The sequence below is a fragment of the Lycium barbarum genome, chromosome 12 (assembly GCF_019175385.1).
Source record: "Lycium barbarum isolate Lr01 chromosome 12, ASM1917538v2, whole genome shotgun sequence".
In the NCBI taxonomy this organism is placed as follows: Eukaryota; Viridiplantae; Streptophyta; class Magnoliopsida; order Solanales; family Solanaceae; genus Lycium; species Lycium barbarum.
The window spans coordinates 92155532-92174265 of record NC_083348.1 but is presented as its reverse complement, the minus strand read 5'-3'; the positions used below and the strand labels follow the sequence as shown (position 1 = coordinate 92174265).

The 18734-nt window shown below is 34.8% G+C and overlaps 1 protein-coding gene and 1 pseudogene across 1 annotated transcript; both read right to left on the bottom strand.

The window, feature by feature from the left end:
- Nucleotides 1-226: 226 nt before the first annotated feature.
- Nucleotides 227-2790, bottom strand: LOC132624655 (serpin-ZX-like; annotated as a pseudogene).
- A 12831-nt stretch (nucleotides 2791-15621) lies between these two features.
- On the bottom strand, nucleotides 15622-18252 carry LOC132623572 (protein EXPRESSION OF TERPENOIDS 1-like). The gene is made up of 2 exons (XM_060338352.1): nucleotides 16775-18252; nucleotides 15622-16410 (listed from the first exon to the last, which is right to left on the bottom strand). The coding sequence occupies exons 1-2, from the start codon at nucleotides 17430-17432 to the stop codon at nucleotides 16025-16027; spliced, it is 1044 nt and encodes a 347-aa protein (XP_060194335.1). The 5' UTR covers nucleotides 17433-18252; the 3' UTR covers nucleotides 15622-16024.
- Nucleotides 18253-18734: the final 482 nt, after the last annotated feature.

Below are 18734 nucleotides of genomic sequence, written 5' to 3'. Positions count from 1 at the left end.
CTGTGCTTGTGTAGTTGTCCTAGCTTACAAAAATGTGGAAATGTGTGGATTACGTTCAACTTCTTTGTTTTTTGAAAGATGTTTTAAATGGCAAGCGTAGAGTTAAAAATTCCCTATTGCCTATAATCTACTGTTAGTAACTGTTAGCAGACCGATACTAGATTGGTGTTCCAACAAAGTCTTAACACCTTAGACTATTAGATGAAGTACAAGAGGGGTAACAGAATAATATGGCAGACTTACGATCCGTTAGTACTCAATATGGCAGAGTTTCTGCCCCTGAGCATTTTGGTAATACACAGTCGATGCAGGAGGTTGATAATGAGAGTAAGAAAGGAATGAGCATGTCCAGATCATCATGTGAAGCTTTAGTCATTTGTTAGTACTCAGATCTCCACCACTCATGGACTAAAGGAAAAATCTAACATGACTACTGCTCATATATATGCAGCAGATATTAGAATTCCCAAAACCCCATCCTTCCGCATTACATTGGGCATGTCGTCGTCGTTGTTTGTTTGGTTATACATTGAAATAAATTTTTGGTTAGTTTTTTAAGATGATCTTTTTAAGTGTGAAAATGGGGTTTTCAAGTGAATCCCTCCCCCAACGCAACCCCCACACACATGACACTTCAACTTTAAAATCTCTCTCTTTTTTTTTTTTTTTTTTTCAAGTTTGAACTAAATCCATGTGCAAACGCCTACAAGAATGCAGGCGGCCAAACAGTACTACATCCACACAGAAGCAGGTGGCAGAACTTTTCTCAAGAGAAGTAAAGAGACTATATCTGTTGTCTAACACTATTATGACAGGCTAAAGCATCATATACCCATCCGTACTGAAAGGGTGGACAGATGTTTGGAAAGGAAATCTTAGACAATATTTATACAAATTGCCAGACATCTCAAAAGAGTATCCTATTAGAAACACTACATCAGATATTGACCATTGGCGTCATACTCTCCAAACTCTATCCCAATAATGTAGATATTCGCGATTGCTTTCATTCTTCTCCAAACTCATTAATTTTTTGTTCCTTCCGTGGGCAAACCAGCTCGTCGATTCAACAAGCTCCCTATGATTATGAATAACACCACACTACTAGATTCGTCTCTTACAAGGAGCAAGAATGGATGATCAACAACAAATTTTATCTTTCTCAATCGTGTGGCAGCAATGCATCGCTGCAGCTTCGGTTCCTTCCTCATCTACCTCAATAAAGGACGTTGTGGAGAACCTCTGAAGCAGCAAAAGAAGAATCCACCATAAGAGAGAGGCAATGTGAGGCAAGTCCCTTTAGAACTTCAAAAGCTTCATAACCAGAATATATTTGATTTTAGGTATTCCGAGAGTTGCCTACTTTAACTTTTCTACACGGAACATGGCAATCTAAAATATCCTGGCTCTGAACTGATTTTGTCCACTAAAGTAGATAATCCATCATGTGCATCCGGGAGAATTAAATACATTGAGAATCGACACGTTTATATGGAAGCCTCAGCACTTTAAAGCCATTATAAAAGGCTGCTATATGTTCCCTCCGTTTCAATTCATTCATGTGAACCCATTTGACTGGGCACGAAGTTTAAGAAAGAAGAGAAAGACTTTTAAACTTGTGCTCCTAAATGAGTCACATATATTTTGTGTGGCTATAAATCATTGCATAAAGGTAAAGTGTTTCCAAAAATAGAAAGAAGTCATTCTTTTTGGCACGGACTAATAAGGAAATAGGTTCGCATAAATTGAAACAAAGGGAGTATGTATTACTTCTTCATGCTAGTAATGAATGGTGTTTGGTGTTCGAACACTTCCTCCACTGAGGAGATGGATTTCACGGTCTTGCGTCTTTGAAGCATTGAACTTCTCATCCCATGCTCCTTTAGGATATAGTGCATTGCCCAAGACGAGGAAGAATCTCTTCGATGAGATCATTTGTCAGCCCACTCATTTATTTGATTGACAGCCTCAGCAACCTCAATCAATTAACACAGAGTTTAAAAGGGAAATTGCAATAACAAATAGTAGATGACAGTGCTGGCCAGGTCTATATATGAAAAAGAATTTAAACAGGATTTCAGTAGTTTAATACATTAACAAAATTCAACTTTGAACCCTCTAGAGTTGGACATAGAGCCCCAGCTTCTAGTACTACAAACCAAGAAATACAAGTAGGATCCTTTCAGTATCACATCCTGTCTATATCTACACTATGGATACAAATTTAGTTTCTGTAACACCTTTGGTAATCTAGGCTTACTATCTCCTTTGTAATGTATGTCTTGTATGATCACCTTTGTCAAGACTCTTTCTGTCCTCCTTTTGCTTTAATTTGAGACACCCGCGTGTTTCTCTCCTGCCATATGTAGTAAATGCACCCTGATAGAATCATCCCATAGATCTCAGCTTGTGCACTGTTGAAATTATAGAAAAGCGAAGTACATGGAAGTAATTAGGACCAAGTATAGTTTATGGCTGATATGAATAAAACGCGTTAAGTTTAGGGGGTCTTTAGACTTTAGGTATTCTACCAAATAAAAATGGGCCCAAAGCTGATGTTTCGAGCAAAATTTGTGGACAGTTAGAAAACTCAAGCAGGAAAGTATTTGAGTTGAGTTTAACCTTTATCATCCGACAAAATATGTGAAGGATCCAACTAGGTCAAACTTTTGTCCGCCAGGCAAGCTTGTGAAAATTGAAAATGGTAGGAGAAAGTCCAAGGCAAGTTTGGTCTATCCGCCAAAACTTGTGAGAAATACGCCATATGGCTGTTTTAACGAGAACAGGCATTATAGCTTCAACAGTGTCTCAACAAGCATCCAAATGACCATTTAAATCCCTTGGAAAGCTTACACAACTGATGGAGAACAAGCGTAACTCTCTCTCAAACACATTACAAGAGAAGAGATTCTTATTTTATTTATTTTTCCTTTATTCCCTTAGTACACTTATCTAGACAGTAAAAATTCTATGCCAATGGCAGGAGAAAAGAAAAAAGAATTCCGAATTTCTTTTCGTACCTATTTTTCAAAGGACCATTATTCACTTTGACTCTAGTGAGCATTCAACTAGGGCCTTTGAAAAAGGAATAAACCAATTTCATTCCATAAACCCCTCTAGGTTTGTTTAAAATTTCAACACCTCCATCAACCCACATCTAAGCCTGTTAACCGGTAACCGGAATCGGTGGACCGGTTAAAGGTCTACCGGTGTTGTAATACCGGTCCGGTTTTTAATTTTTGGGACCGATTAATCGGACCCGGCCGGTTAAAACCGGTTAACCGGTCAATTTTTTTTTTATTTTTAAATATAGCCGTTCCCTGCGTGGACTGGACCGTTGGGCAACGGCCCATTTCGCAAAAGTGGGCCTTGCCAACGGCTCCAAACACCCCTTTTGGCCCCCCAACCCCCCCAAACTTTTTTTTTCTTTACACTTTAACCCATCCCCACCCCTATATAAACCCCTTTTCATTTTCAATTGTAATCCACCCCAATTCATTCTTCTCTTTCTCTCAATTTCTCTCAATTATAGCTACTTTGCAACAATTAATCACTTTAAATTTCTCTCAATTAAATATTATAAAGTTTTATTCTAGTTTCAATTATTAATTTTGTAATTATAAAAAAAAATTATTGGTGGAGTTGGTGATTTTACAACAATCCAAAGTAGCTCCAAAGCTTTGGTGCATTTGCAATTCTAGCCGCCTTTACTTTGGTAGAAATTAGTCCGGCAATTTGGTACCTTCGTTCCAACTCTATCTTTATTTTTCGCTATTTAATTTACGCAATTTAATTCTAGCAACTTAATATGTTGCAATTTATTTGAGTGTGATTAAAATTAATTCTATTTAATAATGTCGAAGAGATTGAGACGTGGTGCCGGTAGTAGTGGTATTGTTAGGGGTGGGTTTAATGAGGAAACATTTGTGAACGAAACACCTAATTTAGGTATTGATATTGGTGGAAATAATCCACTTTTAGAGCATGAGGTAATGCAACAACACTGTACCAACACTTTTAATTAAATAAATGATGATGATGATGATGAAACAGGTCCTGCACAATCACATACACAAGACAAACCGCTAAAATTTGAAAATTTATGACTAAAGATAAGGAAAGACAAACAGCTATATGTGGTATATGTAAACAAGAATTTGTTTTTAGGCAAGAAACTAGTAAGGATGGTGGAACAGGTTCACTAACGGGTCATATGAGATCTAAACATAAGGATGTTTGGGAAGAGAACGGGTTCAAATGTGGGGGTATTCAAATGACAATAGATCCACGAACCGGTAAAAGTTTTTAGCTATGACAAGAAAAAAAAGCGTGCAGAAATAGCTAAAATGGTTGCTTTTGATGCTCTACCATTTTCCTTTCCTTCAGGTTTGAGGTTTGTTACTTATATTCAACGTTAGTATAATCCGTTATTTGAGGGTATTCCTAGAAGTACTTATAGAGCGGATATTATAGATTTATATAAAAAATATAGATTAGTTGGTTGGTCTTTTAAATATAGGGTATTCCTAGAAGTACTTGTTTTGCTTTAGATAATGCTTCTAATAATACAAAGGCGGTTGGTCTTTTAAAAAGGGAATTAAACCCTCCGCTAAAAAATATTTTTCATGTGAGATGTAGTTGTCACATTTTAAACTTGATTGTTAGAGATGGTCTTGACTATTTTGAAAATTCTATTCAAAAAGTTAGATATGCGATTGCTTTTCTTTTTTGTAATGCTAATAAGCAAAAAAATGAGAGATTTTAAGAATTCTTGTGTGCAAAATGGCCTTAGACCTAGGAAAATTCAAGTAGAAGTTGACACTAGGTGGAACTACACTTACATTATGTTACACCAAGCATATGATAATAGGATTCCCATTCACAACCATTTTAATACGGATAGTGATGATTGGTTAAATATTACCGATTGGGAAGACGTTAAGGAATGTATTAAACTTTTACAAAAAATTTATAATGCAACTCTTGATTTTTCTAGACAATTATATCTCACGGTAACCGGAATTTTAGCCTACTTAACGGAAATAGCTAGAGTTTTATAAGAGTCAGTATTTTTAATATGACAACAAAATTTGAGAAGTATTTTTTTCCCATCCCAACTTTATTTATATTGGGTTTTCTTTTAAATCCTTGTTTTAAAATGTCTTATACTAGAGCATTGGTTGGTCAAATTTATAACTATTTACAAATTGACAAGGAAGTGAAATAATCTTTAACTGACGCGAGCTCGCGATTGATTCTAAGTTTAGAAATTTTTTTAGTCATTATTCTACTTTGGAAGAAAGTGCTACACCTGTTGCTACACGCCCTACTACTTCTCAAAGTAGCAAAAAGGGCTTAAAGGGTTTGCCGAATTTAAAAGTTTTACATTCACAACTAGCTCCTTCTGATAATGCAAACTTTGATGAATATCACTTTTATTTGATGCAGCCAAATGTGGATATCAACTAACTAGATGATTTGGACGTCTTAGCATGGTGGAAGAAATACAAGACAAGTCATCCGATACTTTCAAGAATGGCTCGAGATATCCTTACGGTTCAAATATCAACCGTGGCTTCGGAAAGTGCATTTAGCCAAGGAAGACAACAAATTGGAGACCATAGACACTCATTATCCGGATTTAGCTTGCAAGTACTAGTTTGCATTCGCGATTGGATTAGATCGGAGCGACGCAACCAAAACTCAGAAGCGGTGGAAGGCGAAGAGGAAGAGATTGAAAATTTGATAGCAAGTGGAATAGACCAAATGGAAGACTTTGAACATATCTCAATGACCGAATATGATATGGCGGATATTAGCCAAATGATTGACATTTTTTGATTTTATTATTCTATTACTTTTTTGCAACTCATGTATTATTTGCAAGTTTAAAAAAACTACAACTTGCAAATAAATGTTATCCATGAATGAATAAAATATATGGCTCATTGAGCTTTCTTCTATTTACTTGTGTTCATATGATTACTTATATTAAGTTAGAAATATACCTAAAATATACTTATAATATACATCTACTTAAATTGAAAAATAGAAAGTTATACACTTGGAAAATAATAAAATATACTAAGAATATACTTATAATATACATCTACTTAAATTAAAAAATAGAAAGTTATATACTTGGAAAATAACTAAAATATACTAAGAATATAGTTATAATATAAATATACTTAAGTTATAAAATAGGAATTTATAAACTTAGAAAAAACTTAAACATATATAAGTATATTTTAGGTATATCTAGTATAAATATACTTAACTTATAAATAGAAAGTTTTAATTTAAGCATATAACTTAATACATATATATATATATATATGCTATTAGTTAGTAAATATATAAACTAACATATATAAATATACCTACAATATACTAAGAAATACTATAATATACATATACTATACAAAAAACAAAAAAACAAAAAGAGGTTTTTTTAAGTATAGAACCGGCCGGTTCCGTTTTTCAATTTTGGAACCGGTTAACCTGCAAACGGTGGCCGGTTTCGATTTTTTGACTGGAAACTGGCTGGTTTTCTAACCGGTTGCCGGTCCGGTCCGATTTAGACCCGTTAACGGGCTTACCCACATCCCAAAAATTCAAAAAAAGAGAACTTATACATGCAAATATATATAGGGTATTTGGCTAAGTTTATAAGGTTGTCAAATTAGCTTATAAGTATTTGTAGGCGTATCTACGCATTTGGTAATACCAAAAGTTTTAAAAAGCCAAAATTAGCCAAATTAGCTGTCACTCTTAACATATGATTTTATAGCTTATAAGTACTTTTGATATTAAAAGCATTTTATGTTTTCATCCCTAATCTTTTTTGTAATCTCCAAAATACTATTCCTAAAGCATAGCATTTGATTTTATCTAAGTTCTGTCTCCTGGCATTTGTCCTTTTGTATATAAATTTACTTTTAAATTTTTATTTTTTGTACGGTTCAGTGTCCCCTTCATTTTCTTTTTTGGTATAAGGCTGATCTTTCATCCTCATGTAATTATGAAGGTTTAGGCCCTTGTCCCCCTCCACTTCTCTCGTTGGTACGAAGGAATATACAAGGTAGGGGTCGTGCCAAGCCCCCAACATCCTATGATCGCTGACCAGAGGATGATTGGCTTAAAATAAAATTAAAAAAAAAATTGTACGGAAAAACTCAAATATGTCATTAAGCTATTAGAAATGACTTATTCATGCCACTGGTCAATAGTTTGGCTCATTTATGTCATCGCCGTTATCAAAATGGCTCACTCATGCCATTATTCATTAACACCGATTTTACAATACCATATATGACACATGGCCTCTAGAGGTCCATGTTATTTAATTAAACTAGCCCAATTTTAAATGAAAAATTAATTAAAAAAACCGACCCAAATCAGACAAATGGCATGAATGAGCCATTTTGGTAACGGCGAGACATAAATGAGCCAAACTATTGACGAGTGGCATAAATGAGCCATTTCCGATAGTTCAATGACATATTTGAGCCTTTTTCGTTTTTTGTAATAAGCTTTAAGGACATTTTAGTCGAAAAATGTGTTTATCAACACTTTTTTACCAAACATATTAAGTAGCTGTTTATATTAGTTCAAACTTCTATCAAGAAACGCTAATTAATTTCAGCACTTGACAATACTTTTCAATAGTTGCTACTTATCATCTAATTTTAATCAGCAAACATAAACCGGCTCATATAGTAAATAGGTATTCCAAATTAAAGATGCAAATACATGCTGCCAGTAAATAAGTTTAGGTCCATAGGGTCATGTGGCTCGGTGTCCACTGTTTCCTGCACACTGCTTTAGCCTGCTGCTATACCCTTTTTGTATATCATGACCTTATCAGTACAAGGTATCGATCGGACTAGCAATAACGTTGTATGTATTTCAACCATTGGATTTAAAATGGTCACTCTCTGATGACTGTGTCTTTTGGAACTTTGTTCAGATATAGCAACGTTATTATTGCAAACCCCCTTCACATTCTCGTACATTTGATTCCACATACATTTATATACACAGTATAGCTCCATTATCATATGCAGCTTAAGTAATTTGACCCCACGACATCAAGAAAACGAATAGTCTCTTCTGAAAATGGGTCCTCCATGAAATCACCCTATGCTTCATCAAGATTTGGAAAGTCCCGAAAAAACACACAGTTAGAATTTTCAGTTCTGGCTACTGCATGTTCTTTTATTTTCTCTTTTATTTCCTATTAACTTTGCAGCATCTTCAATCCAAATAACAATCATTCTTGTACTCAAGTGTTGAGAAACTTTAGGTTGACCCTATGTAATTGAGCTTAGGGGACCACTCCATTATCATCGCATTGGGCTTGGAGATGATTCCTATATCTTTATATATTTTGCTTTAAGAATTAAGCCTAATCAACCTAGTAATCCAGCTTTGAGAAAAGAAAGCAACAACCCTAAAAGGAAAAGATGCTATAAATCCTTACAAGAGATGCTAGTATAATCCACGTCATAATACTACAAAACCCTAATATCCCTTTCATTCAGTTATCTTATTTTTAGTAAAACCCATTCCCAGAATTAATGTGTAAACTCGGTTTTTCAAGATGATTAATCGGTTGACAGAAATATTAGAACTACTGCACGATCAAACTAAGAGCACTATATCTAGTCAAAGAATTAAGTTCATGCAATAGAAATCAAAGGCCTTCCAATTATTCCAGCTTTATAAGACACAGAGTTTTTCCTGGCTTTGAATCATTGCGATTTCGTTAGGGCCGGGAGAGTGAAAACAAAAGAACTTGGTGGAAATTATTAAACGTACGTCTTAGACAGAGAACAAGCAGTGGATTATTCTAAAAGCTCAATGTAAATCAATATGACCTAATCCAAACAAATTCAGTAATCGGGTAATATAAATTACACTCACAGTCCCATAATAAGTGTCACCTTAGCAAAAAAAAGCTCGTATCAAGAACGGAATAGGGCCTAAAATACCCTTGAAATATGAGATTTGGTAAAAAAATGTCATCCATTTACCTTTTCGCTCTAAAATGCAACTGCCGTAAACCTATTGAGCCTAAATTGCCCTTATTTTTAACGGCCCCTTGACGGCGGGGACATTTTAGAGCGCAAAGGTAAACGGAGGCATTTTTGCACCAAATGTCATAGTTCGAGGGCACTTTAGGTCCTTTTCCGTTTATGGAAAAAAAAATGTGCTCTCTTTCTCTACACTCACCAGCCCACCCAACCCCCTTTAACACATTCTGTTCTCTCTTCCATTTTATCTTCTTCCTCCCATCAACCCCTCCCTCCTTCAATATTTTCTCTAATTACATATTTGTTTGCTAATTTTTTAATTATGCCAAATTATTATTAGTGAAAACAATTAATTAATTAATTGTATAAGCTAAATTATAATTAATATTTTACTCCGTTAAATCAAGAAGCTTAGATAATTAAGTAAATGATAAAAACTTAGGATCAGATTCTAACTCAAACTAATTTAATTACTTTGGTCATAATCAAAATAATTTTGCATACTTAAACAGTTTACTTTTAAAAAATTAGCAAACAAATAAGTAATTAGAGAAAATAATTGGAGGAGGGAGGGGTTGACAGGAGGAAGAAAACTAAAATGGAAGAGAGAAGAGAATGGGTCAAAGGGGGTTGGGTGGGATGGTGAGTGTGTAGAGAGAGCGTGGCTGGTGAGTGTGTAGAGAGAGCGCGTTTTTTTTTTAAATGGAAAAGGGCCTAAAATGCGCTCAAACTATGGAATTTGGTATAAAATGCCCTTCGTCTACCTTTGCGCTCTAAAATGCCTCTGCCGTTAAAGGGTCGTTAAAATTAAGGGCAATTTAGGCCCAATAGTTTGACGGCAGAGGCATTTTGGAGCGAAAAGGCAAACGGAGGCACTACAAAAAAATGAGTAATTTGCGGAGGTTGAAAGTTGCAATTCGCGGGGGTTTATCTTCTGCTAGCAAATAGTGGAGGCTAAAATATCTCCGAATTGCAACTTTCAACCTCCGCAAATTACCCTTTTTTTTTTGTGGGCATTTTTGTACCAAATCCAATAGTTCAAGGGCATTTTAGGCCCTTTTCTGTAGTAAGAAACCAATAATTCAAGGTGAAGTTTACTAAATTACTCCTATATAATAAAAATAAAATACCTTTTCCTCTTGAGAGCAAGCATGACTAATAATCCTATTGACATTGTGATTCCAACAATACCAAGTTACTATGTGAATTTTACAATCATCATTTAGATGTTACTTTAACTATTAGTTTTTGTCTAAGGGGTGTAGAAATAGAAAAAACTAGCCAATTTATGTCTTGATTTTCTAAGATAACACTTATCATTATGGGATAAAAAAAATTAGCTAAAGTGACACTTATTATGGGATGGAGGAAGTAAATTGGCCAGTTTTTTTTTTTTTTTGTTGTTTTCTCGCGAAAACTTAAACGAAAAAGACCTTGGCATTGCACCAAACTGTAGCATCTCTGTCAAGTTTTTGTATTAGATAATTAACTTTGAGAGAGCTAGTCATGTGGAATTCACGCTTTAATAATTCAATGGTCTGGCATGGTAACGACAAAAAATGGTCTACAACATATTTCCAACATTGACTAGAGCAAATGAAAGTTTTTATTTTTTCCCATTTATCACGTGAAAGTATTGCTGGTAATTAGCACTGATCTTAATTAGCTCGTAAAAAGGACGTATTTATCAAAAAAAATGGGCAGGATCAACTGTGGCACAGGGAAATTGCAGAAGGAGATATCTGCTTTTTTTGTTGCTCGAGATTTCTTGAATCTGATGAAAGTGGAAACCTTTCTTCTTCTTTTGATGGAATTCTTTTTTTCTCCAAGAAAATATGATCGAATCTAGTCGTTCAAAATTTCATGGGACAGTAAACTTGCAATAATAGTTGCTCATATATGATAGTCTTCTTTCGGCTACATGTTAAGCCAGAATTGAAAACCTGACCATTCAGACTATATGTTCCCTATGTATTATTCTCATACTAGGTAAATATGCCTTTCGACACGTTCATTGCGATGCATGCTCCTCATTTCGGTCTTTATATGCGTGAATATTAGTTTATTTCAACACTTCCGCATGTTCTATCGAATACTTGCTATCTCCGCTAATACACATACCAGATAATTTTTCCTACCAAAGCTTATATAATGAAATAAATTAGAGTTATCTAACATTTTTTGTCTTAGCTTAATTTAAACTCTCATTTCTAAAGTTTAAAACCACTCATCAACCATTAAATCACACCCTTAGGTGCGTAATTCTTTGGATATATTACAATAAGAGAATATTGCACTTTGTCATTTATCAATTGTATAAGAATTTCTAAAGATATTTAACTTATTTTAGGCTACTCCCCATTGCTTTGAAAATTTGCTCCGACACTTTCATATGGTATCATAGTCTTCCATCGTAAGCTCAATTCCACAACTACATTAGTGTCCTATCGTTCAAAACTTCTCTCTCAGTAAACTCAATGAGTTACTAATATTACTCCAGGTATCATATGTATCCAAACTATGATAAGCTCGTTTCTACAAAATTTCGTCAAGTTACTAATATTACTCCAGGCTCACTGATTAGCCAGTTGAACCTAATCTCTCATCCCCTATACATACCCGCTCATGTTCAGCCTTCCCTCTCCCTATACTTCAAGAGAAAAAACAAAAAGAACGCCAAGAAGAGTCTAAAATTGTACACGTGCGAGATTTAATGTTACACTTGTCTCTTGTCAATTGTGTAAGAGCTTCCAAGAAAGTTTAAATGGTCCTTCTGCAGTACCATCAATCGAATAAAGCGTTTTTGTTGGATACTTCAATCCTTTCATAATCACTACAATTTATTTTTGGAATGGGGTTACATTTGGACCATATGGCGAGTTTTGTTTCACTTTTTTCTCTAAAATAAAAAAGGAATGGAAATACGCAGCATAACAAACAAGCAAAAAGTAGCATAACTCTAAAATTCTGAAAATGAATCCATGAGCATGCATCAAACTAAACATAAAATCATAGGGAAAAAAAAAGTGGAAACTTGTAGAAAATATGCCATCGACGATACCAAAAACATAAAGCTCCATATAGATTAGGCACATGAACTAAAAGCACATGCAATCACATTCCGGAGTTGAAATATAGAGGACTAATTCGTGTAGACCATGGTCCGAGAAGATGTGCTCGACTACACGACCAAAAAGGAAAGTTTTCAGTTGAATAAACGCTACTTATATCTAAGACAAGACAAGTGCAACGCCGGACCAAATCAAGGAATTATTTGATACATAAAATTATTCTGTCTTTTAAATCTTAGCCTAAATAAAATAAAGATTTATATTAATAAAAAACAACGAATTGATCCCCAATGAGTTCAAACAAATAATCAACAGTAACACACTTCAAGTAATGTCATTAAAATTTTATATTTCAAAACACTTATGCACCTCTATTTCTCGATATCTCAATCATCAACCTTTTCACTAGAGAACATAAAAAATATACAGCGAGTTTCAAGTGTATTAACTCCATATGAATTTATGATACAGTAAGTAGAACTGGACCATAATTCATAAAAGCGTGCATGTCACAGTGACACAGCACACATGAAGTAAATTAATGGCATTCTAATTGCAAAGGCATTAATTAAATTAAAAATTCAAATAATAGCAGTAAATGACCAATTACTATATGTTCTCATCACGAGTAAAAGCAGAACATTCAAATAATGCAGCGGTTAATTCTAGTAGGCGTAACTTTTGTCTGCAAGAAAGAATCATTCCATCTTCCCACATAAGGGAAGAAATTAACTCTAGCCTGACTAAATAAATTTAGTTCAAAGAAAAATGCAACTTATCCCATATACATATTTATTATTCTAATTATATTCTCAATATGTTCTTCAAGTGCATACGTAATTTTTTTTACCCAGCCATGCACTTGATAATTCTTTCTTAATACGATAAATGTGGTAGTAGCACCCGAACTCACAACTTTTGTTTATCTAATATTATGTTGAAATGTGCTTACATAGCATATTTTATGTACTTAATTATATTCTCAACACACATAAGATAAATTCATACTCCCTCTATTTCAATTTATGTGAATCTATTTTCTTTTTAGTCCGTGCCAAAATGAATGACTTCTTTCCTAATTTGAAAACAAATTCACTTTATGAAATGATTTACAGCCACACAAATATTCAAGACTTATTTTGAACCACAAGTTTTAAAAGTTCACTCTTTCTTAAATGTCGTACCTAGTGAAATGAGTTCACATAAATTAAAACGAAAGAAGTAGTAAATAGCAAAATGTTCTTCATTATCTAAAGCAATAGAGTGACGGAAAAAAATAACAATATTTCCTGTGCATAAATAAGAAATACGTCCCGCCCATCTTGTCATGTAAGAATGGGCTGTACAGGTGTTAACATTGCTGTATCCATTGCAGTCTTGGGACAAATACATATTTCACACTTTACGTCTTTTCTTATCTGAAAATATGGAGAATACTGCTCATCTTTTTTCTGCTCTTTTAACTTCTCCCTAAATGCTTCTAGCTAAAGATCAGACCATTAAATAAACCTATCAAACTTGTTAAAACCTGCTGAGAATTAACTTTCCAGCTAAGAATACGGTCATTTATGGTCATCCCAATGGGGGTGGCTACTAATCAATGTGGATGTACACATTATATTATTGTTTTTTTAATATAATCATCAACTACACATTTCTAGCTGTGCTTCCACTGCTTTTATGAACATTTAGAGGTCAAAGACTTCGAAACTAATTAGTTGGAATTATGACTAATCTCTAACCCAATAGAAAGATTCTTGGCAAAATGAACTATATGAAAGACATAATTTGCAAACGAAGGATGATGATAAGGTTGATCAAAATCTCAACAAAGGAGGATATTTTCAGTTACTATATATCTACACTTTTTTTTTTTTCAATGAAACTATTTCCCTTTCCATCTATTCTTTCCAAAAAAGATGGCAGAAATTAGTTTAGATATTTGAAAGAAAAAAAATTAACTTTTAACATTTTTATTTTACTTTTGCTGACATAATTTTATGATGAATCAAATATTATAGTATAATTAAGAATATCAGTTCTAAAAATCTTTGATGCTAGCATTAGCAAAGACAGTAGAAATATGGCAAATAACAGACTGAGAAGAACAAAGGAGCCCTTCAATTCAGATCAGATAGTAAGAGGCAACAGGTCAGAAAATTGGCGAAACTATTCAATTTATCTGTTCTGCACAGTTACCACATAAGTAGACATTGACAATGAAAACAGAAAAACACCTTGATGCATCTTGTGTAAATGCTCTTAAATTCTTTTTTTTTTTTTTTTGAGCTCTTTACGTTATGGCACATAAATTTTAACATAATGCGCCTGCAATGCATTTAATCAAAAACCTGAACCAACCAAAAGCAGCATTCCATTTCTTACATGCAAATCACATCTCTTATATACACAGAGCTCACTCGAAAAAAGAACGGACATAACATAGCCACACCTGATAAGGTATGCTCTTTCAAGTTTCCATAGAGATTAACTAATATAAAGTGTAACAAAATTTTCATTTGTCACTTACAAGTCAATACGATGTAACTTTTATAGTTAGCAAGGAACCTAAAAAGCATGATAAATAACGCCAAGTCATATCTACGTTTTCTAGAATATGGATGTATCAGTAAAGAAAGAAGAAAATATGAATAATTCAGCATTCAACCAAGTGTATTATTCATCTTTTTTGCAGCATGGAAACTCGCAATAGTAGTAAATCAACTCTAGAAAATATGTAAAAAAGTAACTAATTTTGCTGAGAGATCGTGGTTTCAAGTGAACCATAATTTGCACAGTAGAAAAATACACTTATGCAAAATTTCTTTTTAAAGTATTAGTGCATGTATAAGTTAAACTCTTTTACCATACACATGAAAGAGCCCGTTTGGATTGGCTTATAAGTTGCCTATAAGCGGTTTTTAGCTTTTTTGAATGTTTGGCTGGACAGTTTAAAGCCATTTTGTGCTTAAAATAAGCCCAAAAAATTAATTGGGTTTGTTTGGCTTATAACTTATCTAAAGCAGCTTATAAGCCGCCAAAAAAATAAGTTGGACTACACCAACTTATTTTTTTTGGCTTATAAGCTGTTTTTTTTAAGCCCATCCAAACAGGCTCAAAGACGTTTGACAATGTAAAAGAAAAAATACCTCGTTGAGTGTCACTACACTTCAAAGAGCACCTCTCCTCTTTGTCTATGTAGACCTTTTCAAGTTGTCCATTCGGTGTATGTAGACCTTTTGAAATAGCCTATTCGCTATGAATTCAAAGTATTTCTCATGCGAGCGCAACAAGTCTTGCTTGTGCTCTTCCTTTTTGTAGAGGTGCTATAGATAGGATCTCTTTGCACCTTTATTCAAAGGTTTCAAGTCCTAAGATTGAGAAAAAGTTCCTAGGAGTAAACTACTCGTAAAGATTTCTCTTTAAGGGACGTGAATTAGTCAGAACCCCAAAACGTTTATGGGCACGGGGGAACAAAAAAAACAACTCAAAGAGCAGGCAATACTACACGTTTACGGAGAAGAAAAAGGTGCTATATTCAACCTTCAGCCAGGAATTTGGCTATAAAAATCAAACACAACTTATTTCAGACCCCATTTTGAATTCACTTCAGAAGACACTTGAAAACATGTCATTTGAAATTGATACAAAAATAAAAGAAGAAAGCCAAACATTTCAGCTCAAAGAGAGAGACTTTATAAGACATTCCAAAGAGAATTATTGGAAATAATTCAATTATGCTTGAAATTAGAACTGAAACAAATCATCATCCTCTCAATTCCCTCTTTTCTTTCATATGCTCCTATTTTGTCCCCCTAGAAATTTCAACCTTAACGGCTACTACTAACATAACTATATCCCATTACAGAGTAAAAGTCAAATGTCAATTTTTAGGTGTAGAAGAATATTTCATCTCTAAGATCTTGGAGGTGGAAAGAATTGCGTACCAGCCATGAAAGTGTTGAGAGGAGCTGGATATAAAGAAGGATCAAGATAAGGCGAACCTTCGGGTGCTGCAGCAGCACCGCCACCACTCGTAGCAGCTGACGTGGCGGTGCCTGCAGCACCAATAAGGTTATGTTGGTGACTAGCACTTCCACCACCGGACGAGCTTTCACCAGCAGCCATGTACTGATTCTCAGGACCGTGATCGTATAGAATTCCCTTAAATACGTGTCCACCAATGTTCACAGCTGTTTGATAAGCGAATTGATCCTCAGCATCGTCAATGGAGCTCATTCGAACGCAATGAAATACGGCATCTGAACTTACTTTTGCTGGAAAATTCCCCACTTCTAACCCTAACAACATCAAAAACAAAGTGAAGTTAATATAATTGGCTAGGGAAGAATTTGCATAGAATGAGGAAAAAAGAAAGGCATGTGGCTACACAGATATCAAAAACACACATAGAAGTATGAGAGGAGAGAGAAAATAGCGCCTTCTTTGTCAGGATTACCGAAAAACAGTGATGACAAGGTAGATAGAAAGAAAAAGCAAAAGCGGTGATGGAAGTTCGTTTTTTTTCCTTAAAAACATTCATCTACTTCTTCTCGTTGAATTACTTTGTAGTACAGGATTAATCTTTTAGGTCCTTTATATGAAATTCGAGAGTATATATATTTCTGTGTTATACGGTAAGGAAGGAAAGACAAAAAAGTTTACCAGAAGTACTGGAAGGTAAAATACGAGTGCAAACAAGAGAGGAAGCACTTGGATCCTCTCTTTGCCTTTTGGGGTTATCTCTGTGCAGCTGCAGCGTTTGTTGGTCTTGTTGTTGTTGCTGCTGTAAAGTAGATAGTTGTTGTTGCCTTTCTCTCCTTTTAGCGGCTGGAACCCAAGTGCTTCTCACATGTGTTTGGCACTGAAAGCCTCGGCTCTTACAACAAGTCCTACATCTCATGTGTGGACAATCTTTCTTCGCTTGGTTACCACAATCCTGGCAACTAATTCCCCCTCCCCCACTACTCCTCATCATGACCAAACCCGATCCTCCTGAGGAAGGGTCATGATGATCGGGCCGCGCCGTAACAGTAAAGCTGCTACGGCTCGGCCCGACACCTAATCCAACCGCCGCGGTTGGATAAAGATCTTGAAGCGGATTAATTGGGTGTCGAATTTGGGGTTGCTGGGAATTATTACTAGTTTGCCATAGCTCGAACCCTCTGTATGTGGTGGGCAACTCTTGAGGATCATTTCTGTACAAGAACCAATTATTTTCTGGACTAATTTCATTGGGAGGATTATTAGCGCTCTCTTGGTGAGCCGCCTGGTCTTGGCTGCTACTTGCTCCCCCTCCACCTAGTGAAAAGAACCCAGCCATTTTGTTGCCTTCTTTAAGACTTTTCCAAAATTCAATTGTGACTGACAATCCATAGCAGATCACCAACACCGGCTTTGATTATGACCCAAGAATGATATGGGTTGTACCTCCCCTTCCACTTTTTCTTAATTTTTGAGTACAATAAACGAAAAGAATAATACAAAGTTTTTTTTTTTTTCCCCTCTCCAAAACAAAAAACAAAAAAAATTAAAAGAATTACAGTTCTTGTCTGTACTATATAAGCGCGTGACAGCAACAGTGAGAGGAAGCTAAGAAGGCATTTGGTAGCTATAGATAAAAGTTGCAGCTTTTTTGTTAAATTTTCTTGGGCAGACAAAGGTAAGGAAGACTTTTGGAGATAGAGATAATTCGAAGAGTAAAGAAGTGGGGGAGCTATAAGTCCTTTGATTTTGCTTTTTAGGCTTTTATTTTGTGGCTTATGTATGGGAGCATTAAAGAGGTAGACTTACAACTCTCTGCAAACGCCGCCATGGCCAAAAAAGCAGCAAACGTCTCTCTCTCTCTCCCCCACTCTGCTCAGCATAAAAAAACACACGCTAATTCAAGTCTTGTTTACATATACAGGCCCTCCAATTCTCTCTCTCTATAACTATCTTTAACTCACACTTAAATCGATCGGTGGTTGTAAAGTGATGTGCTTTTACTAGTGTTCTCTCTCACAATTACTACTTAATAGTGTTGCTCTTAATTCATCCTATGGTTCTGAGATAATAACATTCCAATCTGCCGGTTGTTGTGTTGACACGTGTCGAGCACTCAGCAGTTGCTTCCCTTGTCCTCGTTACTCCAAACCTGCTGCCTTTATGTCTCCATCCATTTTAATTGTGTGTAATAAATATATAGAAAAAGATTGTTTATCTTCTTGCGCCCTTATTGTAAGATTGTTTATCTTCTTGCTCCCTTATTGTTTGTTTCCTAATTACCATGCAACAAATTGTGTAAGCCCCAAAAAATTTCTCCCTCTGATTCTGAACTTATATATAAAAAAAGAGGAGAGAAATTTTGTTTCTTTTTGGTTCAACTATAGTATTTATGTATGATTAATAATAATGAAGAATTGTTATACGATATTTAATAATTAATAAATCCTTATGCAATCTAAAAATTAAAAGTAATTAAAGAAAATATATTTTTATTTATTGAATTATGTCATGCATGCCCCCTAGTGTTTGATTCTTTTGAGGAGCCAAATAAGTCAGTACATTTCCGATAACAATAGGAAGAACTCTAACTCATTTCATCTACTCTAATATCATGTTCAGGTATTTAACTGTTACATCT